At 41.7% G+C, this 27,019-nt stretch overlaps 1 protein-coding gene across 1 annotated transcript in view; it reads left to right on the forward strand.

The window, feature by feature from the left end:
• The first annotated feature begins 6,490 nt into the window (after nt 1-6,490).
• LOC126183346 (HEAT repeat-containing protein 5B) overlaps nt 6,491-27,019 on the forward strand; it is a 268,954-nt gene continuing 248,425 nt past the window's right edge. The window contains exon 1 of the mRNA XM_049925227.1: nt 6,491-6,575. Within this exon, the coding sequence (XP_049781184.1) occupies nt 6,559-6,575 (17 nt within the window). The 5' untranslated portion in view covers nt 6,491-6,558. The remainder of the gene's footprint in view (nt 6,576-27,019) is intronic.

Below are 27,019 nucleotides of genomic sequence, written 5' to 3' on the forward strand. Positions count from 1 at the left end.
CGCAGTCCCTCCAAACGACGTAAAAAATCAGCTGAGTTCCTGACATGATGTTCACACCGATCTACTTGCGGAGTAAACAGAGAAGCAAGATGTTTGGCTATACGTCAGAGCGCCGATGTTACTCACTATAGGACGGAAAGGAACCCCTTCCTTGTGAACCTTCGGAAGGCATATAACCTAGGGGGAACAGCACTATAGGTGTTAAGACCCTTGATAGTGTCCTGCGACAAACTACCTTTCTCTAGGAGGTTGTTGGTCTTTCTCTCAACACTTTTTGTGGGGTTAGCATCGATTCTGCGATACGCTGAATCAGATAGTAAACGTTGCATCTTTTGTACATAATCATTTTTATTTAAAACAACGGTGGCATTGCCCTTGTCAGCAGGTAAAATAACAATATTAGGATCAACTTTGAGAGAGCGTAAAGCAGCCCTCTCTGCTGCTTTTACATTACTCTTGGGTGGACGAGCCCCAGTCAGCACACGGCATGCCTCCCCCCTAACCTCCTCTGCAGCGTCAGGAGGTAGTTTGCAAACTGCCTGTTCAGTTGAACTAATAAAATCAACTACCGGCAAACTCTTCGGAGTGGGTGCAAAATTTAAACCCTTCTCAAGCACGGATAAGGTTGCGTCGTCAAAAGATTTCTCTGTGAGATTTATGACAGAACGTCGAGATACAACATCAGACTCCGCGCGATGAAAACGTTCAAACTTTGCCAAATGCCGGACAGTAACGGAATTGTATTCCCAGTCAGCTTGAGTCCATGAGACACCGTCCAACCAATCCCAAGTGAAATCAGACGGTTTGGATGCAACCATTAAATGAAAACGATACAATTATTTGGAAACAGAATTCAAACGTCGACAAGTAAAACGAATCCTTTCACGAACAAGAGCCAAGCCAGCACATTGCTTGATGCGATTGGCGGCAGGAGAATCAATATGGTGCACAACCTTGGCAAATGTTGGGACATGATTTCCATCACGACATCTCAATAAAAACGACAAAGCTCATTGCAGTCTAACTCGACAGCTACGAAGTTTATCCAACTTACGTAAACACCGATACATTTCCTCCCCGTAGAGGTAAACAATGTGAGACCTGAGTTTCTCCTGGCGTATCCACTGGGGGTCTTACCGCACAGTAACCCTGGGTTCGGTGTGGGGCGGCGGTGGTGGTGAGTGGACTGCTGTAGCCTGTTGTTGGGCTGTGAACCACTGAGGGCTACGGCGGGGACGAAGCGTCTCCGTCGTTTCTAGGTCTCCGGTTCAATACACAAGTAAATAACTAAATAAAAATAATGTTCAGTCTGAAGACTGGTTTGATGCAGCTCTCCACTCGAGTCTTGTCATGTGCAAACCTCATCATCTCCGCATTACTGTCGCTACACATGTCCATCTCAACGTGCTTACTGAAACGAAGCCTTGGTCTCCCTCAACAATTTTTATCTCACTTTTTCCATAATCAGACAATCATAATGAAACCTTTGATGTCTCTTGGCGTGGCCTATCAACCGATTCTTTCTTTTAGTCAAGTTGCGCTACACATTTCATGACATTAGGTGTGCGATCTACTCATACAGTCTTCAACATTCTTGTATAGCTCGGTATTAAAAAATTATCTATTCTCTTCTTACCTTTACTGTATATCGTCCACATTCTACTTCCGTACAAGGCTACACGCCAGATAAAATCTTTCAGAAAAGCCTTCGTAACAGTACAATTTATGGTAGTTTCTAAAATCTCTTGCTATTGCAAGTCAGCATTTTACATCCTCTGTATATCAGCCATCGTCTGTTATTTTTACTCTACAAATAGTGAAACTCGTTTATTAGTTTCGGTGTCACGTTTCGTACTTTAATTCCCTCAACATCGACTCATATAAATCGACTACATCCCATTAATTTTGTTTTACTTCTGTGATATTCAACTTATAACATCATTGAAGACACTTTTCATTCCGTTTAACTGATCTTCTGAGGCCTATGCCTGACACGTCTACAATGTAATCGGCAAATCTTGATGTTTGTATTTTTTCATCCTGAACTTAAATTTCTTTTTCAAATTCTTACTTGGTTTCCCTTATCGCTTGCTCATTGTACTGAATAACAAGCGGGGAGGGCTACAACCGTCAATTGTAATCTGGTTTTTGTACAGGTTGTAGATAACCTTTCGCTCCGCGCATTTCATCCCTACGTTAAGAATTTCAATGAGCATATTCCAGTAAAATATATTAAAAAAATTTTCTAAGCCCCCAAACCGTATAAATGTAGTTTTCCCTTTTGCTTCAGTCTGTGTTCCAGGATGAGTCGTAGTGTCCGTATTGTTTTGCCTATTCCTACATTTCTCCAGAAACAAATTGGTCTTCTCCCACATCGGCTTCTACCAGTCTTCCCATTCATCTGTAAATAATTCGTGTTAGTATTTTTGCAGCCGTGGCTTATTAAACCAATAGTTCTGTAATGTTCACACTTGCCAGCTCATGCTTTATTTGGAATTGGGGTTATTACATTATTTTTTAAAGTCTGAGTGTATTTCGCCCGTTTCATGCATCTTGCGTACCAAGTGAAATCGTTTTGTTGTGGCTGGTTCTCGAAATGATCCTAATAATTTCGAGGGAATGCTGTCTACTCCAAGTCCTTTGTTTCGACTTAGTAGCCTATAGCATCAGAATCCATGACAAAATCTACAGTGCATATTACATATAAAACTACCAGCACAAAATAACTTAGTGTTATTTGATAGATTGTAATAAACGAAAACCCACTGAAGATATAACACAGTACTGGAACATTATTGATAAGTTAAAAGTAAACAAGCTCTCATGCATAATGAAATAATAAGCAACCATTTGCGTACAAGAACCTTAATTTCGTTCCGATTTCGGGCACTTAGTGCCCTTCTTCAGAAGGTTATGCCTATCGCACTATTTGCGAGTGTCAGTAATAAAGTACATACAGCACAATGCCATGGCCCTAAAAATATTTTTAGGACCATAGCATTGTGCTTTATGCACGTTATTATTGACACTCGTAAACAATGCGATAGTAACTTTCTGAAGAAGGGCTCTAAATGACAGAAACCAGTCAACTACAGTCGCTGAAGATGGTCAAAATACTAAGCTCTCATGCGTAAGACTGATTTTTTCTCCAATTTTTCTTCGGAAGCGCGGAAAATAAGATGATGTACGACAGTCAAAGATGATCCTAACAGAAAAAACACAAAATATTTGTAATGACACACGACAGAAAACTATTGCAACTGAAATAACTGTCCATTATCAGAATGAGAAAGTTGTGCACTGCACTCTTATGTTCTGTTTCCACTTGTTGCGTGCATTTGGAGAGACGAGACTGGGCATATAGTGTATCGTGTGGCAGACGTTCTCCTCATAACTTCTGCAACCTATAGTCATTAGAACCTTACTACTTAATTCATTCCTTGGTCTCCTTCTACAATTTTACCCCCAACACGTCCTTCGATTATTAAATTGGCGACTCTTTGACGTCACAGGATACGCCCAGTCAACCGATCCTTTTTGTTAGTCAAGTTGTGCTGTACATTTATTTTGTTCCCAATTCGATTCAGTATGTCCTCATTTGTTATCCGACATACCCAACCAGTCTTCAGGATTTTTCTGTAGCAGCGCATTTCAAAACTTTCTATTCTCTTCCTATCTGAACTGTTTATATTTTCTGTACAGTGTTAAACTCCAGACCTTTAGACAAGACTTCTTAACTCTTAAATTTACATTCAGTGTTAAAAATTTTTTTTCTCAGTAACGCATGTCTTGCCATTGCCAATTTGCGCTTTATATCTTCTCAACTTCGCCCCGCATCGGTGTCTTGTGCCCAAATAGCACTTTAACGTAATTTTTTTTAAAATAAAATAGCTCATTACGTTAGACGCAACCCTCCATTTGGTGGCTGTATAGTTGCGTCCAGACTGATAGTAAGAGTATAACGCCCCCAAAAGTTTTATAATACGCCATGGCAGTCCAAAATTCATGGTCAGATACCTGCTACATCTCACTTTGAGTCCAGCTGTTTTATTCATGAGCCCTGCCTCGTAGGCAGCAAGCTATCTGTGACCGCGTCTTCGCTGTTGTGAAGGAAGTGCTTCATTGCGTTCAAGGCCGGAGCACGCTGTGGCGTTCCTGAGCGCTCTGCGCATCGACTATTAAAAACAATATGGAAATGTTGGACAATGTAGATGGCGCGTGGGGACTGGACTTCAGCGCGTAAAAAGATCGGTCCAGGATAATGAACGTGTCAGTACGTTACAGCAAATGCTTATTTCAATTCGGTGCAGTCGAAATACTGCGTTTGTCGGGTCGATGAATACGGTTAAGGCGTTGGCTTTGGGAGGCCGGAATACAAAGCTCCGTGGTGGACACTAACTACCAGTTGGCCTTTACCGAAGACAACGTCAATCGTGACTGTTGGAATTTAATATTTTCCAACGAATAATGTTTTTCTCTCGGCGAATGGTGGTCCAGTACGAGTATATAGGCCACAGGGTACCCATTTCGCTCCAAATAATCCGAAAGTCATCTTGCAGTGGCCGCGTATCTATGGCTGTTCATGATTAGATTAGTTCTCGTGGATTTGGAATGCTTCACAGAGCAGACCTTCAACTTAATGCCAAGAATTTCCTCACTGTAAGTAATATTGCTTCCTCCAGCAGCTATATCCCTAAGACATTAATCTGCTTCCAGCATGATCAGTCTGAACTGCCCATGTCATCAAGGATGCAGCAGTGGTTTGCACAACAGAATGAGATTTCTCTTCATGCCTTCCCTTATTCTGGTAGAGTCCTGAACCCCACTGAAGGCGTATGGGCAGAAATGAAACGGACAATGCGAGAAAACTGACCAGCGCCAAGAACAAGTCATAAAATGTGGAACGGCAGCTCTACCTCTCTGGTAGGAAGTAGCAGAAAATGAGAAATGTATATTTTGCCAACCTCATGTACTTACTTCCTCGTAGAATGAATATAGTCACTCAACTTTGTAAGCCTTTGGATGACATGTAAGTAACAAAGGAATGAATTCTGTGCCCTTTCGAAAGCGAAAATATGTCATACGGACCTTAAAATGTTTGTTCTGTTAACTTCGTGGTTTCTACAAATTAAACACATCAACGCAATATTAGTAACACAATTATTTTCCATAAGAGGGAGATTAACCGGATCCTGCCATCGCACACTTGGATTCCAGGTTGTAGAGTATGCTACCGGGTTAGAAAGACAATAGGTATCCTAGGTACCGCAGTATCGAGGTGTTCTTTTTACTGCTGTTCCGCACATGTCTCTACGTCGTCCGCATTACCTACGTCTCTAATTCTATAAATGACAGGAATAGTTTTCATATGTGTTTTTAGATGGTGCAGTCTTATGCAGAGCGTCAGGAAGGTGTTGCCCTTTAATGATACAATCACAAGCGTTCTTTTCTTTAACAAGCAGAATTGCTTAATGAGATTGGCTCCTGCGTAACGTGACAGGCTGTTGAAATTTCAACGCCCGACATTTTTTGTGCCGTCAAGTTTACATACCCTCAGATTTTTATTGTTTTGGTCGAAACTCTTAGAGCATGATGTTCCTATACGGTAGATTTTTGAACCTTGCCCACTGAATGCAAATTTCATGTGACAGTTCAATGGTCAGAGTTCCTCACATTTTCCATTTTTAATATACGCTAACGAGAACCCCACGTCTAAGCTCTTCATCAATTTGGAACATTATTCGTGTCGAAACGACCGTCTTCAACCGAGAAAGTCAATTTCTAGCTGGTCTTTCCTCGGTGACTCATTCGTTATGTACGGCAAAAATATTTAGGATGCCCTCGTAACAAAATTGGACTTAACACACATTTTCCGTCGCCCACAGTAGCACTAGCTTCTGTCAAAAATTAAAAACGCAATATATATCTCAAATAGCTAAAATTAACAGACAAAAACTCAATCAGTATACTCTTTACAACTGACGCATCAAAACACAACGAAACGACCATGTTAGTTATTACGCGAGGCAAAAATAACTGTACAATATAGTTCATGTAAAACAGATGATGAGGAAGGCCACGTGGGAATAGAACACTGCTGTGGAGCGACTGACGAGGAGCGAAAGAGATTGTGTAATACGATTGCTGTACATGGCGCTCCTTCCACGCCCACCTCCCACTTCTCCTTCGTGACGTAGCTTCATGCCAGGAGCCGACTGTCACTGTTTACGATTACGACTGTGCGTTCCGCAACGGCGCGACCGCTGCCCGCAGTTCGCAAGCAGAAACCGGCCGCAGTCAGCGCCGTCAACTGGGCCGCGTGGTTCCCCGGATGCTACTGTTCGTGAGCTGACGTGCTCGCCTTCCCACTTCCGCTGTGCTGCTCGTCCGCCAGTGTTATGCAACAGCCGAGTCGCAAGCTGTGAAGCGCCGAGCTAAAACGCAGAGGCATCTGTACTTCGTGACTCTTCGTTTGTTAAAAGGACCTTTGCGACACGTTTCATTGCATGGCCAGCAGAACTCGGTAATTCCGGAAGACGTAATCACCGACACCGGAAGATGTTTCGCGACGTCAGGTACGTTTGGCTGCTGTTGCTTTACCATCACAATTATATTTTCTGGAAACAATTAACAGTGATCCAAAGACCTATTTGCGACACTTCGAGTTCGATATTACAAATGCAGAGACTTTATTTGCGCAGAGATCACAAGGTGAAAATATAGGGTTGGATTCATTCAGCTTCTGCACTGTGACTGAACTGTGTGGTCAAGCACTTGGCAAGAACGTACGCTCCTATATACCAGGACTTTTGTTTCCATTTCCAGGGACACTGTGTTTGGGTTGGGTGGTGCTATTCTATTGTTCGTGGTGTTACGAACAAGTAATATTTGTTATTGTCGTTATTCGACAGCATCATTTATATTAAGAACAGCTCAGGAGACTTATTCATTTCAACTAGTTAAGTATTTACCGTTAAACCTGAACGATTTCTCTTGTAAATCTAGGAAATGTATACCGTCTTCGTTGTGACAAGATACGGATATATGAAAGTGGAACGCTCTTCAACTATTTCCCTCTTGTTAGAATTAATAATCGACTATTATTATTGAGTGTAGATCCACTGGACATGACACTACATTATGTTATAGATAGCAGAGAAACCGTCACCCGAACATTCAGAACTTTTCTTCCCCGTAAAACACTGATATTTCATGCTATTTTGTCTAAAACTGACATGGTGAGACCGTGGCTGTGTACAATTAGTGTAGGTTAATTCTTACAAAGAAGAAGACAGCAAACAGCCACTATTAATACTGCTATTTATTTAGGTAAATAGCGCCGTTTCCGGTTTCGAACTGGCAAGTTCATCATCAGACGGCTGTGATAACATTTGTGTGTCGGACCACCTATTGCCCAGCGTAGAACCCAACAAGTCGTTGGAAGCCCCCTGGAGAAATAGTGACCCATGTTGCATCTATAGCCGTCTGATGATGAACTTGCCAGTTCGAAACCGGTAACGGCGCTATTTACCTAAATAAATATTAATAGTGGCTGGTTGCTGTTTTCTTCTTTGTATGAATTACCCTACATTAACTGATATTTCAGCCTGTGAAATAGTGAAGTACAACGTTGCACGTAACTGATACAATCGTTTCACACAAATGTTATCACAGCCTACTCATTTTTAGATTTACTGCGTTCTTACACAATTTGAAAGGCAACACAAGTACACTATTGCACAGTAGTAGTGTTTTTTCACCGTTCGCTGTAGAATATTTTCATGCGTTGTGAGAATTTTAGGTATACCTCGACGTCGTTTTGGGCGAACTGATTGTAGTGGAAGGTAACGTAGGGGAAGGCTGTAGCAATAGAAGGTATCTCAAGGACGATCGAACAGTTAATCGAGAGTTTGAACAACTCTGTCACAACTACTTTTTCGAAAAGTCTTAAAATTGTTGGAAGGAAGAAGATGTTGAAGCAGAAATTTTCTTCCCGAGTCTCCCTCCATCCTTATACACTGAGGCGCAACGGTCATGGGATACTTCCTAATATCGTGTCTGAGCACCTATTGCCCAGCGTAGAACCCAAGAAGTCGTTGGGAACTCCCTGCAGAAATACTGACCCATGTTGCATCTATAGCCGTCCATAATTGCGAAAGTGTTTCCGGTGCAAGATTTTGTGCATGAACAGACCCTTCAATTATGTCCCATAAATGTTCGATGGGGTTCATGTTGGGCGATGTGGGTGGCCAAATAACTCGCTCGAATTGTCCAGAATCTTCTTCAAACCAATTGTGAATTGTTATGGCGCAGTGACCTGTTGCATTGTCATCCATAAATATTCCTTAGTTGTTTCGAAACAGGAAATCGATGTATGGCTGAAATGGTCTCAAAGTAGCCGAACATAACCATTTCCGGTCAATGATCTGTTCATTTAGTCCAGAAGACAGCCCACACCATTATGAAGCCACCACCAGCTCGCACAGTGCCATGTTGACAACTTGGGTCCATGGCTATGTGGAGTGTGCGCCATACTTGAACCCTCCCATCAGGTCTTACCAACTGAAATCGCGGCTCATCTGACCAGGCCACGGTTTTCCAGTCGTGTAGGGTCCAACAGATATGGTCACGAGCCCAGTAGAGGCGCTACAGACGATGTGCTGTTAGCAAAGGCACTTGCCGCGGTCGTCTTGCTGCCATAGCTTATTAACGCCAAATTTCGCTGCATTGGCCTAACACATACGTTCGTTGTATACGTCTCACATTGTTTTCTGTAGTTACTTCACGCAGTGTTGCTCGATTGTTAGCACTGACAACTATACGCAAACGCCACTGCTCTCTGTCGGCCATTACGCTGTCTGTGATGAGTGGTAATGCCGTTAATGTGGCATTCTCCGCACTCTCTTGACACTGTGGATCTCGGAATACTGAATTCCCTAACGATTTTCGAAACGGAATTTCCCATGCGTCCAGCTCCAAGTACTATTAAAAGTCCGTTAATTCCCGTCGTATGCCCTTAATCACGTCGGAAACCTTTTCACATGAATCATCTGAGTACAAAGTACAACTCCAACAATGCACTGCCTTTTTATACCTTGTGTACGCGATACTACCGCCTTCTGTATGTGTGGATATCGCTATCCCATGACTTTCTCAGTGTATTATATAAATTTTGGGTTTGCTTTTTGCTTCTGCACATCTGCTGCATGAGTTAGCTCTTGTCCCTTCGTATACCGAAAATACAGTTAATTAATATGAAGTGAGAACAAGTCTTCTCACATGCTGATCGTTATTTATCTACTTCCGTGTAATTTGATTTGTGCTTTCGAACAGAAATTACATCATTTATCTATGAAACTTGCTCACACTTTGACTGCTGTTTAGGATACAGTAAATAGTATGTTGTATTGAGATGTTACAAATCCTTTTGCAAGTCAGATAGAAATGTAAGAACAAATACTTTGTGTAGTAAAAATAATGAATCGGTACCATCATGTGCAGCGCATAATTATTGTGGAGAGTGAACTTTTCTTGTAAAGACCATTACGACTCAGCATTAGTTTAAGTTTCTGTTTGCGAGATCAATCCTTTTTGCTCTTGTGTTTCTTTATGTTAGGACACAATTCACCTTGCTGGTGCCTTAAGCAATCACTGCCCACAGGTGTTTTGTTCGAGTTAATGTGTGATGATTGTGTATCGATTTTCAGCGATTACTCGACGTTCTAAAGAAACCATTCCTTCTCAGTCACTGCCCTGATATTCGCGTCATTATCCTGTTGAAAGATAAAAGTCTTCTGGTACCAGTTTCGAAACTGTGTTTTTTGAATAGTCCCGCAAAGTGTTCATATTATCTCCAGTGAGCCTTAGAAGCGATGTTTAAATAGTACGAAACATTTACACTATCAAAACTATCCGGAAACCTATTTGTGGATATTAATATGGTGTGTGCGCACCCTTCGACTTTATGACGGCTTCGACTCTGCCGGGTACACTTTAAAAGAGGTGTCGGAATGTCTGTGGAAGAGTGGCAGCCCATTCTCCCAAGATCCGAAACCAGATATGACAGTGTTGTTAAACGCTGGGTTCTGGACCAACATCGACGTGCTAACTCATCCCACAGGTATTCCATCGTGTTCAGGTCGGGACTCTGGGCAGGCCAGTCCATTTAAGGAATTTATTATCCACAAACTGTTGCCTCATAGATCTGATTTATGACAGGGTGCATTGCCATTCTGATAGTCATCGTGTCCCAGCTTTTCCTATACTGTACGCAGCACAGAATGCTGTAAAATACACTACTGGCCTTTAAAATTGCTACACCAAGAGGAAATGCAATTGATAAACGGGTATTCATTGGACAAATATATTATACTAGAACTCACATGTGATTACATTTTCACGCAGTTTTTGTGCATAGATCCTGAGAAATCAGTACCCAGAACACCCACCTCTGGCCGTAATAACGGCCTTGATACGCCTGGGCATTGAGTCAAACAGAGCTTGGATGGCGTGTACAGGTACAGCTGCCCATGCAGCTTCAACACGATACCACAGTTCATCAAGAGTAGTGACTGGCGTATTGTGACGAGCCAGTTGCTCGGCTACCATTGACGAGAAGTTTTCAGTTGGTGAGAGAATGTGCTGCCCAGGACAGCAGTCAAACATTTTCTGTATCCAGAAAGGCCCGTACAGACCCTGCAACATGCGGTCGTGCATTATCCTGCTCAAATGTACGGTTTCGCAGGGATCGAATGAAGGGTAGAGCCACGGGTCGTAACACATCTGAAATGTAACGCCCACTGTTCAGAGTGCCATCAATGCGAACAAGAGGTGTCCGAGACGTTAACCAATGGCACCCCATACCATCACGCTGGGTGATACGCCTGTATGGCATCGGCGAATACACGCTTCCAATGTGCGTTCACCGCGATGTCTTCAAACACGGATGCGACCATCATGTTGCTGTAAACAGAACCTGGATTCATCCGAAAAAATGACCTTTTGCCATTCGTGCACCCAGGTTCGACGTTGAGTACACCATCGCAGGCGCTCCTGCCTGTGATGCAGCGTCAAGGGTAACCGCAGCCATGGTCTGCGAGCTGATAGTCCATGCTGCTGCAAACGTCGTCGACCTGTTCGTGCAGATGGTTGTTGTCTTGCAAACGTCCCCATCTGTTGACTCAGGGATCGAGAAGTGGCTGCACGATCCGTTGCGGCCATGCGGGTAAGATGCCTGTCATCTCGACTGCTAGTGATTCAAATGGTTCTGAGCACTATGGGTGGGACTTAACTGCTGAGGTCATCAGTCCCCTAGAACTTAGAATTACTTAAACCTAACTAACCTAAGGACATCACACACATCCATGCCCGAGGCAGGATTCGAACCTGCGACCGTAGCGGTGGCGCGGTTCCAGACTGAAGCGCCTAGAATCGCTCGGCCACTCCGGCCGGCCGACTGCTAGTGATACGATGCCGTTGGTATCCAGCACGGCGTTCCGTATTACCCTCCTGAACCCACCGATTCCATATTCTGCTAACAGTCATTGGATCTCGACCATCGCGAGCAGCAATGTCTCGATACGATAAACCGTAATCGCGATAGGCTACAATCCCACCTTTATCAAAGTCAGAAACGTGATGGTACGCATTTCTCCTCCTTACACGAGGCATCACAACAACCCTTCACCAGGAAACGCCGGTCAACTGCTGTTTGTGTATGAGATGTCGGTAGGAAACTTTCCTCATGTCAGCACGTTGTAGGTGTCGCCACCGGCGCCAACCTTGTGTGAATGCTCTGGAAAGCTAATCATTTGCATATCACAGCATCTTCTTCCTGTCGGTTAAATTTCGCGTCTGTAGCACGTCATCTTCGTGGTGTAGCAATTTTAATGGCCAATAGTGTATGTTTAGCGTTTTCTTAAGTGCATCAAGAGGACCACACCCTAACCATGGATAACACCCCCGTAACGTAACACCACCACCTCTGTGCTTCACGGTTGGCACTACGCATTATGGTTGGTAACGTCTAGGTATTCGCCAAACCCAAACCTTTCTATCGGATTGAAGTGTGGCATGGGTCATCACTCCAAATCACTCGTTTCCAATCATGCACTGTCCAATGGCGTCGCTGTTCACACCAATCGTCTCTTAGCATCTGTAATGTGCGGCTTATGAGAAACTGCTTGCCCATATTACGCGCAGTCTTTGTGCTAGCTGAACACGTGGTAGCATTTGGGAACTGACGAGTGAATCCTTCCGCTGGATTCGTGCGAGTTTCTACAGCAACCTTCCCATCAATACATGACGTCTGGCAGGCCTTGGTCGACTTGGGCAGCTTTAGAAGCGTTGAAATGTCCCTGATGGTTTTGTTACTCAGGTGACATCCAGTCATTAGTCCACCTTCAAATTCACAATTCTTTAAAATCACTATATACCATACTTATTCTAAAATCTTTATCGAGCTGTGCCTTTTTCTGTCCACTCCGCGATCTGAAGGGGAAACTGAAGTCAAAATTTTGTAATTTAGATCATACTAGGGCGCACAGTCACCACAAAGTGTCACAATGATAACATTTTACCCCACTGTCCGTCACTAGGTGAAGTCGCCTGTGGCTGTTTCTGAAGTATGTTACACTGATACGTATTCTAGGTGCACTTTTGAAAATCACTTTACAGCCCAAAATGTACAGAAACGGAAACAAAACAAAGGAGGTTTTTACTTTATCCAATAACAGCCAGTGTGGTAAAATATTACCATTCAGACATTTAGTTTTTCTGTCTGGAACTAACCGTCTCCCCTTTTGGTGCCATTTTCAATAATGAACGACTTTATATGTGAATTTGATTCTTTAGCTAAATTTTGCCCAAGATCGAAACTATTTAGAACTTAAAGACATTTGAATTTTGATTCCAAATCTTTTTATTTTATTGTTACTTTTAATTTTTCGGATTTCTTTTACCAACAATACTTAGATTTCGTTCAAATTTGCGATATGCTTGGCGGCTTTCGTGGCATGCTTCTAACGCAAGTTGAAATTTCCGTTCGGAAGTTGTTTAAGGGAAATACTGGAATGATTAGTTTGAAAGGACATGGCCGATTCCTTCTTGTAAACCTCAGTGAAGGAAGATATCACAACCAGCCACGCTGTTTTTGTGTAATTTATTTTGTGTGATAAATTATTAATTAAAAAATAGTGTGACCGGTTGCAGTTTGCTGCCAAACTGGTGTTTCTATTATTTCCTTAATGTGACTTTCAAAATCGGTAACCCTTTATACTGTAGGAGCCTTATTGTCAGAGATGCCTTCCTTAACATTAATTAAGTAGAGAAGTAGAAGTATGTTTGTTTCCATAAGCTCAAAGGTATTACCATCACGAGTAAGTTGTCTAGATCTTGGAAATGACGCTTAGTGCAGTATTATGCCAGTCTTTGTCTATACCGTCATTACTAACTGCATACGTTTCCTAATCTGTTGCAAAATCAAAAATGATTCAAATGGCCCTAAGCACTATGGGACTTAGCATCTGAGGTCACCAATCCCCTAGAATTAGAAATACTTAAACCCAACTAACCTAAGGACATCAGACACATCCATGCCCAAGGCAGGATTCGAACCTGCGACCGGAGCAGCAGCGCAGTTCCGGACTGAAGCGCCTAGAATCGCTCGGGCACATCGGCCGGCTGCAAAACCAAGGACCTTACCTCGTCATTCTCGAAGTTTTCTCAGAAACATTCAGTCGTTTGCAGAGTTGGTATTGGTAGCCAATATTAACAGTCAGTTACTATTTTATTCCCGCATTTTACACCTATCTTCGCTGAGATTCTTTCTGTATGTATCCCTCTAGTCGTGACACTTTTTATAGCTGTAAACACGGTGCCGAGCGGGCTAAGGCGCTGCAGTCATGGACTGTGCGGCTCGTCCCTGCGGAGGTTCGAGTCGTCCCTCGGGCATGGGTGTGTGTGTTTGTTCTTAGGATAATTTAGGTTAAGTAGTGTGTAAGCCTAGGGACTGATGACCTTAGCAGTTAAGTCCCATAAGATTTCACACACATTTGAACATTTTTAAAACCACGGTGCCACTAATAGGGTTATCTTACCTTTCTGGGCTGTATTCAATTTAAAATTATGTTTCATTGCCACTTCTGGTTTCAACCAGCTTTATGTTCCAAGTACTACGCAGGTATCACCTATCTTTAGTAGGCGATAGTGACTCTTGGACATTGTTATGAACAGCACTTTCTTTCTTTCTTTTCTTTTGCTTGTGTCGGTTATCCCACGGATACGCAGGGTCGGCAGGGATAATCGGATGTGGCAATGTTAGTTGAAGGGGTGGCTGGATGCCCTTCCGGCCGCTACCCCGTACCCCCCGGGAAGGAATTAGTGTTCCCCAACTGTCTGCGACTAGTGTAATCCATGGAATAGTGCGAAAGTGTTCAGATGTCTGCGAGCCGTGTAACTGAGGCGGGACGTGGGGTCCAGCGCAGTATTCACCTAGGGGAATGTAGAAAACCGCCTAAAAACCACATCCAGGCTGGCCAGCACTCCGGCCCTCGTCGTTAATCCGTCGGGCGGATTCGATCCGGGGCTGGGTCCAGGAAGCAGCGCGTTAGCGCCCTCGGCTAACCTTGCGGGTCGTTGTTCTGAACGCCACTGTTGTTAGCTAGGTGTACGTTTTTGGAGATCTGCAAGGCTACATTCTCATATGTGATTAATGTGTGTCTAGTTCTTCTCTAGCAGTACACTAGGGTTTTTTTTCGGACGGAAAGATCACCGTTCATATTTACTGAACACTGTTCTCTCGAGACAGAAATTATTAAATGTCTAAAAAGAAAGAAATACCAACGCATACAGTAACAACTATTTTTATTCGTGTCGACAAGAATATTTAGTTTGGTGTTAAGGTGGACAGTTCTAGGTAAATGGAAGTGGAAGTGATGCTGATTTTACATCGTTTTTGCGAAATACTGGCTGGTATTTCAGTATAATTTCCATAAATATTACAGCAAACAATTGTTATTTATGAAAAATGATGTGACGTTAATATTACTTATCGAATGCTTAAAATATACAGAAGACAACTCTGTTCAGATCACACTGTAACCTCACAAATGTATTTAACTAGTCATCGTTTTGATTCATAGACAGACACCGGCAAATGAACATATTTGTGTATTATGTTGTAGGAGTTAAAGATTAGCGCATCCATGGTGTCAAATAGTTTGTAATACTTATCAGACCTTTTTAAGAATGCTGTAACACGAATCTGAACACAGTCTGATAATAATAACAATTAAATTAAATTAAATTAAATTAAATTTCCGACATACTTCTTGTAATATACTATTACACATAAGAAAAAAATTAAAATTATGTGTGATATGCCAAAATTTTCTATAAACAAAAAAAAATGGTTCAAATGGCTCTGAGCACTATGGGACTTAACATCTGTGGTCATCAGTCCCCTAGAACTTAGAACTACTTAAACCTAACTAACCTAAGGACATCACACACATCCATGCCCGAGGCAGGATTCGAACCTGCGACCGTAGCGGTCACGCGGTTCCAGACTGAAGCGCTTAGAACCGCATGGCCACACCGGCCGGCTTCTATAAACAATTTCGATTACCTACATTTAAATGTTAATGACATTTTAGCAGTAATTCCTCGCATCATACTAATTGTTAAAAGGTAGTTAAAATCTACTTATTAGTATTACAGTTTGTTTGTCACTATCAATACCTTAAACTACACTCCTGGAAATGGAAAAAAGAACACATTGACACCGGTGTGTCAAACCCACCATACTTGCTCCGGACACTGCGAGAGAGCTGTACAAGCAATGATCACACGCACGGCACAGCGGACACACCAGGAACCGCGGTGTTGGCCGTCGAATGGCGCTAGCTGCGCAGCATTTGTGCACCGCTGCCGTCAGTGTCAGCCAGTTTGCCGTGGCATACGGAGCTCCATCGCAGTCTTTAAAACTGGTAGCATGCCGCGACAGCGTGGACGTGAACCGTATGTGCAGTTGACGGACTTTGAGCGAGGGCGTATAGTGGGCATGCGGGAGGCCGGGTGGACGTACCGCCGGATTGCTCAACACGTGGGGCGTGAGGTCTCCACAGTACATCGATGTTGTCGCCAGTGGTCGGCGGAAGGTGCACGTGCCCGTCGACCTGGGACCGGACCGCAGCGACGCACGGATGCACGCCAAGACCGTAGGATCCTACGCAGTGCCGTAGGGGACCGCACCGCCACTTCCCAGCAAATTAGGGACACTGTTGCTCCTGGGGTATCGGCGAGGACCATTCGCAACCGTCTCCATGAAGCTGGGCTACGGTCCCGCACACCGTAAGGCCGTCTTCCGCTCACGCCCCAACATCGTGCAGCCCGCCTCCAGTGGTGTGGCGACAGGCGTGAATGGAGGGACGAATGGAGACGTGTCGTCTTCAGCGATGAGAGTCGCTTCAGCCTTGGTGCCAATGATGGTCGTATGCGTGTTTGGCGCCGTGCAGGTGAGCGCCACAATCAGGACTGCATACGACCGAGGCACACAGGGCCAACACCCGGCATCATGGTGTGGGGAGCGATCTCCTACACTGGCCGTACACCACTGGTGATCGTCGAGGGGACACTGAATAGTGCACGGTACATCCAAACCGTCATCGAACCCATCGTTCTACCATTCCTAGACCGGCAAGGGAACTTGCTGTTCCAACAGGACAATGCACGTCCGCATGTATCCCGTGCCACCCAACGTGCTCCAGAAGGTGTAAGTCAACTACCCTGGCCAGCAAGATCTCCGGATCTGTCCCCCATTGAGCATGTTTGGGACTGGATGAAGCGTCGTCTCACGCGGTCTGCACGTCCAGCACGAACGCTGGTCCAACTGAGGCGCCAGGTGGAAATGGCATGGCAAGCCGTTCCACAGGACTACATCCAGCATCTCTACGATCGTCTCCATGGGAGAATAGCAGCCTGCATTGCTGCGAAAGGTGGATATACACTGTACTAGTGCCGACATTGTGCATGCTCTGTTGCCTGTGTCTATGTGCCTGTGGTTCTGTCAGTGTGATCATGTGATGTATCTGACCCCAGAAATGTGTCAATAGAGTTTCCCCTTCCTGGGACAATGAATTCACGGTGTTCTTATTTCAATTTCCAGGAGTGTATATGTGTAGCAATAGACACCGCAAAAAACGTTTTTGCTTATGTCAACATTTGAAGTAATATGATGTCTAGTGAATGGATGTATGTGCTTATGGCGACTTGTGCAGTTTTTTCTGTGATATATTATAAGTAATAAAATTATTATTGTATAACATCAGCTGCCATTAATAGCAGCAATCTGTTGTGTTAATAGGATATTATGCAGCGAATATGATAAAATTCAGGGAAGAAATATCGGAACGTTTTGAAGTTAAAGCAGCAGTCAGACAAGGTGATGGACACACTCCATTACTTTTCTACTGTGTCGTAGAAAAAGTAATCGAAGATTGACCGAAGCAAAAATTCGAGCTTAAAATTAACCTGTCAAATTTGGATGAACCACTATTAGGATAGGCACCCTAGCTGTTGCAGAGGACCATAGCCACCTTAGCTGTTGCAGAGGACCCGGCGATTCTATGTCAGGACACACAACAAAACAAATAAAAATAGAAATTCTTGAAGAAACAGCAGAAAGAGTAGCGCTCCAATACACGGCTAGCAACAATCTGGCACCCACAATTCTAAAACCTTAAAATTGCGAAAATCGAGGAATTTTCTCAGTTGAGACATTTAGTCGAAACCATTCAGGAAGCTGGGAAAGACAGCTTACGAAATTCGTTGTCACAAAATGCAAGCAACCTTCAAGCTTACAAAAGACCATCTACAGTAATGTGGAGATTAATTTGAACTAGACGATTAAACTTTAACTGTGCACATTTATTACTATGCTGTTAACAACTTACTGAAAATTAATAACTAATGCGTCCTCCTTTTGCTTTAATGTTTTTCTGAACACGTTGTGGCGTAGATTCGACCAGGCTAGAGAAAATGTTTCGTAGGTCCTCGTTATGAAAGAACCCATTTATCACATTTACTAACACGCATTGTTTAGTTGAACATTTTACCAAGATGCATTCTCACAGCAGTCCACAAATTTTCAATGGGATTTAAGAAGTCCGGTGAATTATCAGGCCACTGAAGCTCATTAAAGTTGTTTTCTTGCATGAACGTCTTGACTGCTTTAGAAGAGTGGCACAGGGTCAGATCATGTTGAAATGTTCTTCCACCATCTGCAAATGTCTGTGGGAATCATACAATCTTGCGCCTAGGATTTCCATGTATTTGGTTGTATTCGTCATATCATCGACTGGAACATGTGCCCCAGGGCCGCTTGCAGTGAAGAAACCCCAAAACATTTTTGCGGGGGTATTTTACAGTCTGTTCAACACGCTCGGCTTTCACTGCCTCAAGGATGCTTCGCCTGACAGCCGTTGTTCTGTACCCTTAATCACTAAAATGTGACTCAGCACTGAAATTACACCTATCTAGTCATTCGAGGTCAAAGATTTATGTATTTTGGCCAATGGCAACCGTTTTTTCTTCATGACAGGTGTTAACAATTTTTGTTTATTGGATTTCGTGTCTTCCGCCCATAGTAGCCAATAAATCTGTCTGAAGGTCCTTGCCTTGAGAGGATGAATTCAGCTGTTTCTAAGTTGAGATTTGCTAGTTCTAGGAGGTCGTGTTTCGTTTTCTTCCACATCTGCCCTTTGTCTTGGGAGACAATGAGGCAGTAACCACGATGTGCCCTAATAAGTCTTGAAACACTAGGTTTTCCCACACCAACAACAGAGGTAATGTCTCTTATTGTCATAGATTTGTGTATATGAAGAGCAGCCATTTTTGCCCGCTTCTTAGGTGGAATTTCCATTTTAACGCAGAGTTGTCCTCCCGAGAATACAGAATTAACACACGCTGTTGCCACACATACAAGAACTCAACTGAACTGGAGGGACCTACAATTGTTGTTCACATTCAAGGTAAGAATTGTCTGCCAAGAGTCCAACAGTTGGGTGGATAAAATTGGTTACAACTATCCAACTTCAGTTCGTTATTAAGTTATGAGCTTGTCCCAATTATATTAATTTGCACACTACTGTATAAAAAGAAATGCTTCGCAAAATACACCAAACTGAGGCACTACATCATACGTCATGAAACGAAGGTGTGTTTATAGAGCTGAATCACTCATTTTATACTTCCCTCCGTAGGTGAGTGGTCAGCGCATCTGACTGCCATGCAGCGGGCATGGGTTCGATTCCCGGCAGGGTCGGAGATTTTCTCCGCCGGGGGACTGGGTGTTTTGTCGTCCTCATCATCGACATGCAAGTAGCCCAATGTGGCGTCAGCTGAAAAAACTTTCAATTCAGTGGCCGAGCTTTCCCAGGTGGGGACTTCGGGCTCTAAGTGCTATTTTTTCACTCATTTTAAAGACAATGCGCGACATCACAGAAATCCAAAAGACAGGACGAATAGCAACCAACATGTTTTGGCCCCCAGTTATACTGAAGAAACATCTTTCGGTTGCTGTAGCTTCTTATACTTCCCTTACTTGCTAAGAGAAATCTAAGAGAAATTCCGCTTTACGTAAGATAGCTTTTGATTAGTTTTATTTTATCCAAACATATTTCAGCCCATTCTGTGCTATCTTCAGTGGATTATTATGTACTTATTTTTTCCTTTCAGAAAAATGTGATTAAATGTTAACGTCTTCTAGAGATTATGTGAGTTTGTATTGTAAAATTATTTACTTTTATATAGGAGCGATAATTATGCGTCAAATTTTGCGTTAGTTTTCATATACAGTTAAAGACATGTGTCACTGAGTTGAGGCATTATGTGTTGTACAACTCAGCCATGCTGAAAAAATTATCGCACTGTCATACATGTAAATAACTTTAACCCTAAAACTCATATAACCGTCACAAGATGTTAACATGTAATAAGAAAGAAAATAAATAAAACTTTACTGAGGGCAGCACAGAAAGTGCTCATACATGTTTGGGTAAAATAAAACAAATCAAATGGTGTCTTACATAAGTTGGAATTTCTCTCCAATTTTTATACTGAAGAAGCGAAGAGCAAATACAGAAATTGAAAAGTGTACCAACATGTATTCGGATAAAATTTAAAGTATACATGTATAGATGTGGTAACAGAAAACATGAAGGAATCTAGGAAGAAAATTCGCGACTGAAGAGTTTGCCTTGCAGAAAACCTTAAGAAGAATGGAACAACTTTGTCTGACGAGCAGGAAAGAGCCCATTATCAGATAATGAATTTGATAGGAGCGAAACAAAACTCTGAAGATATCCTTTATTGTACATCACATAATCCTCTAGCTTTCATACTGGAATAATAATAATAATAATAATAATAATAATAATAATAATAAACCCGTGGAGGCCCGGGAAAAGAATAGGCCTCCGGTATGTTCTGCCAGTCGTAAAAGGCGACGAAAAGAACAAACCACTAATAGGGCTAACCCCCCTTTTAGTGTGATTAGTTGGTTCAGGACAGAACTAATGAAGCCTCGGACAAGCGCTGTCATGGTCGGGGACGACGCTTGAACCCTATGCCCGTCCACAATGGTAACATCACTGCTAGCCACACGGAAAATAATTTAAATCCAAGTAGAGGTGTTTTGCAGGATATGCTTCCTGCAACCACTCTAGAAGGAAAACAAAGACAGATGATGAGATGGTCAGATGAAGTTAACCGACACCTCATGTTCTGTTATTACCAAGCAACAAACTTAGGAACCAACACAACTGGATACAGATCACAAGTATACACAACATTTATTACCAAATACCCAGAATTAAAATTTTTAACAGAACAACAACTAGCTGATCAGATCTGTGTAGTAATCAAAAATAACAGGATACCCCTGTCAGAATTAGAAAACATCAAACAACAAGTACAACAAATACTGGAACATAATAATGTGCAATCAGAAGAAGAAGAAAATACAGTATTGGACTCAAACATCACAGAGCAAACAAACAAAGAACAACATGCATCAATTAAACAATCAGAGGAAAACGAAATCTTAAGACAGCCACCAGAACAAGCACAAATAGAACACTAAGTGACACACATGTTAGATATAGAAGAAAAATTTCAGTTGACATATGTAGAATATAAAGACACAAATACAGACATTAGACAATTCTTGCATAGACCGCCAAATAACCCACAAGTCGAAACAACAATAACAACTATCAACACAATCATACACAACAAAATAAATGAAAATACAACTATGGAAGAGTTACAACTACTGGTTTATATAGGAGCACTCACTGCACTAAATATACACACTAGGCAGAGATCAGAACCAACCAACACACAGAAGAAACCCACAAAACCAGCATGGCAACACAGGCTACAAATCAAAATAGAAAATCTGAGAAAAGACATCGGACAGCTAACACAATTTATAAGAAATGAAATATCAGACAAAAAACGAAAAAGGTTAGGTAAAATCTCACAACAAGAAGCGATACAGCAATTAGACGAAAAGAAGCAGAAATTACAAGCATTGGCCAAACGACTTAGAAGGTACAAAAAAAGTGAAAATAGAAGGAAACAAAACCAAACATTCAGTACTAACCAAAAGAAATTTTAACAGACAATAGATAACACACACATTAAAATAGACAATCCACCAAACATAACAGACATGGAACACTTCTGGAGCAACATATGGTCAAACCCGGTACAACATAACAGACATGCACAGTGGATACAAGCAGAAACAGATACATACAAGATGATACCACAAATGCCTGAAGTGATAATTTTGCAACATGAAGTCACCTGAGCAATTAATTCTACGCACAATTGGAAAGCCCCTGGAAAAGATAAAATAGCAAATTTCTGGCTAAAGAAGTTCACCTCAACACATTCACATCTAACTAAATTATTTAACAGTTACATTGCAGACCCAAGCACAGTCCCTGATACACTTACACAAGGTATAACTTATCTGAAACCTAAAGATCAAGCAGACACAGCAAACCCAGCAAAATATCGCCACATAACATGCCTACCAACAATATACAAAATATTAACTTCAGTCATTACACAGAAATTAATGACACATACAACACAGAACAAAATTATAAATGACGATCAAAAAGGCTGCTGCAAAGGAGCACGAGGATGTAAAGAGCAACTGATAATAGATGCAGAGGTGACATATCAAGCTAAACTAAACAAAGGTCGCAACACTACGCATACATTAAATACCAAAAAGCTTTTGATAGTGTACTCCACTCATGGTTACTACAAATATTGGAAACATACAAAGTAGATCCTAAATTGATACAGTTCCTAAACATAGTAATGAAATATTGGAAAACCAAACTTAATATCCAAACAAATTCAAATAATATCACATCACAGCCAATACTGATTAAGCGTGGAATACCAAGGAGAATCATTAAGTCCTTTCTGGTTCTATCTTGCTCTGAACCCACTATCCAACATGCTAAATAATACAAATTATGGATATAATATTACTGGAACATACCAACCCAAAGTCACACATTTGCTATACATGGATGATCTAAAACTACTGGCAGCAACAAATCAACAACTCAACCAATTACTAAAGATAACAGAAGTATTCAGCAATGATATAAATATGGCTTTTGGAACGGACAAATGTAAGAAAATGCCACAAATATAGAATACATCACATACATTCAGCAGCAGAAAGATTCACATTAAGCAGAAAGGAAGGAGGAAGGGGATTTATCGACATAAAAAGCCTACATTATGGACAGGTAGACAATTTAAGCAAAATTCTTTATATAACGAGCAGAAACTAGCAAAAAACACAACGCAGTCACTCATATAAATACATCGGCTACACCATTGCAATTTCATAACCACTTCTACAATCCTTTAGATCACATAACATCAACAGATACGAAGAAAGTAAATTGGAAAAATAAAACACTACATGGCAAATACCTGTATCATCTAACACAGCCACACATCGATCAAGACGCATCCAACACATGGCTAAGAAAAGGCAATATATACAGTGAGAGGGATGGATTCATGATTGCAATACAGGATCAAACAATAAACACCAGATATTACAGCAAACATGTTATTAAATATCCCAATACCACAACAGATAAATGCAGACTTTGCAAACAACAAATAGAAACAGTAGATCACATCACAAGCGGATGTACAATACTAGCAAATACAGAATACATCAGAAGACATGACAATGTAGCAAAAATAATACATCAACAACTTGCCTTACAACATAAACTAATAAAACAACATGTTCCCACATACAAGTATGCACCACAAAATGTACTGGAGAATGATGAATACAAATTATACTGGAACAGAACCATTATAACAGATAAAACAACACCACATAACAAACCTGACATCATACTCACCAATAAAAAGAAGAAATTAACACAATTAATCGAAATATCCATACCCAATACAACAAATATACAGAAGAAAACAGGAGAAAAAAATTGAAAAATACATCCAACTGGCTGAGGAAGTCAAGGACATGTGGCATCAGGATAAAGTTGACATTGTACCAATTGCATTATCAACTACAGGAGTCATACCACACAATATCCACCAGTACATCAACGCAATACAGCTACATCCAAACGTATATATACAACTACAAAAATCTGTAATTATTGATACATGTTCAATTACCCGAAAGTTCCTAAATGCAATGTAACATATACCGTACAGTTAAAAGGAAGTCACGCTTGATCAAGGTCCGCGTCACTTTCCATTTTTAACCAGACATAACGTCTGAGAAAGGAAAGAAATAATAATGATGATGATGGAGGAAGCCTTTATTGATCAGTGGGTGTCAAATCGCTGCTGCTACTGCAGTACTTACGGCGATGAAGGTATGAGGCTTTGTTTATTTTGTCGGCGAAACACTGATACTATCGTTCATCAGAACGAACAGGCAGTTAGCAAAACGAAAATTTACCGCCATTAGCTTGAACTCAGTCAAACCATGACTAGTTGAGTGAAAACAAAACTTTGACTGCATGTGAATATAGGTTGTGGGCAACATGAGAGCAACTCGTGTGGCGAAGCATCTTCAACCACGTCGCCCAAGGAACTGCACTCGCAGATAGGAATAGCTCATTACAGGTTTTTAGCACCGTAGTGACTCGGCTCAGCAAGAGATAGTAACAGGCAAAATTGCGTCACTGCCCGGCCTCTTATGACTTCTGAAACAGTAAGAAGGCCCTCTGACTTGTTCTCTCAGAAATTTCTGAGTGTCGCTTCATTCTTATTGTTGGCATTTCTGACTATTTTTTTAATTTTTTATTACACAGAATAAACTGACGTGTTGACCGTTCTGCGCATTTGTTATTTAGTTGTCAGAAGCGTTATACAAGATTCTTCGTACAAAGGAGTACACTGTGGATATGTTGTCGTATCACTGCAAAACTCTTAAAACTAAATGCATCCATTATCCGTCTCCATAGGCATTGGGATCGGAAGATGAAATAACGTTTCTACTGTGATTAATAGGTATGTTTTACGGAGATTACAAAAATCAAAGGAAAATTTAAAATCTTCTTTCATAGTTATGTTAACCCTACTGTTCGTATACTATGAAGAGTATTAGAGTAACAGTACGAGAGGGTATTATAGTAACAGTACGAGAGGAATTCGTTTTGAAAGGGGCAAGCAGTTGATATAAAACTGCAACACAAATGTTAATCAACTCAGTCCGCTTTTCGAATGTCAACTTACTTTTAGCATCCACAATAGGTAAAGTCTAATTATTGGAGAGGGAAATAACTGTCGTAGTGCTGAACTCACCTGTTCATAGCAGAAGTCATATTGTATGTGAAGAGTGTGCCTTCAACTTCATTGATAATTAGGAAAACAGATAAAACTGCAACATACTGATGAACGAAAACTAGGTCGGATAGATAAGCATTTCTAGCATTGTGGCGCTCTTAATGACATGGGGCGTTATATGAAGAAACGATGGTTGCTGTAATAGTAGTTGTAGTTGCTGTTGATTCTTATTCACTGTCTGCCACTTAATATAACGCCTTAAGTGTTTTTTAAGGATTGATCAACATCAATTGATATTTGTCCACCTCATTGGGCTACTCGTCGAACAACTACTTCCATTCAGAAACATGTTCGACAAATATGCCTTATTGTTCGGGAATATCTCGTAGGGCAAAGGCAAATTCGTGTATCTAGGAATATTCATCTGCCGATCTTTATTGGTATGCGTCTTCAGATATCAGCAATCCATTTGCGAATGGCCTGATTGGCCTGAATAGAGTATTTTGTGCACCTGTAGTCTCGTTTTGCTGTCTGTAAATATCATTGTAATTTAAAAGAAAAATGACTCCTGCTCTTCTTCCCCATGAGTTACACGCCCCCCTCCCCCCTCCACCACCACCACCACCACCACCAACCCCAACCCACACACACCACCACCAATAATTGGTCTGATACGCCACATTTCCATTTCTCATTTTTGTACAACACCACGTAAATCCTGTCTGTGTCGTCACCACAAGCATGGAAGTTTCATAATCTAAATAATTTGGGTCACAGTATAATGTAGCCTCATACCTGCTGCTGAAAACTCGTTTTTACTTTAGCTTTGTGGATAACGATATCAGCCGGTTGTGCTGTGTCGCAAGTATGTTACCTTGTACCTGTTTTGGAAAACGATAAATTTAAATTTCACACAACTAATACAACAATCACTAATTGTGACCCAAAAAACACATTTTAATGTCATCATATAATCGTATTGTCACACATGAGCGAGTTAAGTGTTCTAATGACCTGTTTGTATTGACTTCTACCTAGTAGCTAGCTTCTATGTAATCCTGTAAGAGCTGTGGCACATTTCGAGAAATCTCAGCTCGAGTTTGAGATAAACATGGGATGACTCTCTCTCTCTCTCTCTCTCTCTCTCTCTCTCTCGCGCGCGCGCGGCGCTTCGTTTTTCTAATCAGTATCCTCTAGAGTCTAGAAAGTTGTAATGGCTACGTCCAGTGCCCAATGCAAACTGCAAGAACCAGTATCTTTATTTAAACTAAAACCGTACGTGGAAAGTGTGTTTCCAAGCGAACAAGTAGGGTCCATGAGCGGTAGAGGCAAATAGCAAACGTCAGATGGTTCGTGGAAAATGCCAGAGAATATGAACACGACTTATTTATTTGCTTTATAGACTACAGGGAGGCATTTGACTGTTTAAATCGCTTAAAATGTGAGAAATACTAGGCTTCATGGGAATAACCGAGCACCATTATACAGCAAATCAAAAATGCACAAACACCAAGAAGCAGCAGTAAAAGTACAGGAAGAAGATATAGAAAGTCTCGGTCCGACACACAGTTTTAATCTGCCAGGAAGTTTCATATCAGCCCACAATGTGCTGCAGAGTGAAAAGTTCTTTCGGAAACATTTCCCAGGCCGCGGCTAGGCAATGTCTCTGCAATATCCTTTCTTCCAGGAATGCTACTCAAGTTCCCCAGGAGAACTTCTATGAAGTTCGGAACGTAGGATATGAGATAATGGCGGAAGTAAAGCTGCGAGAACGGTTCGCTTGCCAGAGAATTCGTGTCTCGATCCGGCACACGGCTTTAATTTGCCAGGAAATTTAATTTACAGATACTTTAGGGATAGGGAAAGAGTCAGACAGGTGTGTGTACTATCTCTGTTTCTTTTCTGTTGGTATGGTGAATATGTAATGAGAACTGCAGGACTAACATAAATGAAAACTCGAAGTAAAATGGGGGGGGGGGGGGGGGCGGGGCACTTAATTGACAACTTAAGATATTAGCAGGCACTGAAGAAGTCATTAAAAGTATGACGGAAAAACTACGAAAGTAAGTGAAACAGTTAGCCTAAGGCTAAATCTGAAGGAAAATAAAAAGGTTGACAACAGGAATGAAGGCTAATAATG

This window comes from Schistocerca cancellata, chromosome 4, assembly GCF_023864275.1.
Source record: "Schistocerca cancellata isolate TAMUIC-IGC-003103 chromosome 4, iqSchCanc2.1, whole genome shotgun sequence".
Taxonomy (NCBI): domain Eukaryota; kingdom Metazoa; phylum Arthropoda; class Insecta; order Orthoptera; family Acrididae; genus Schistocerca; species Schistocerca cancellata.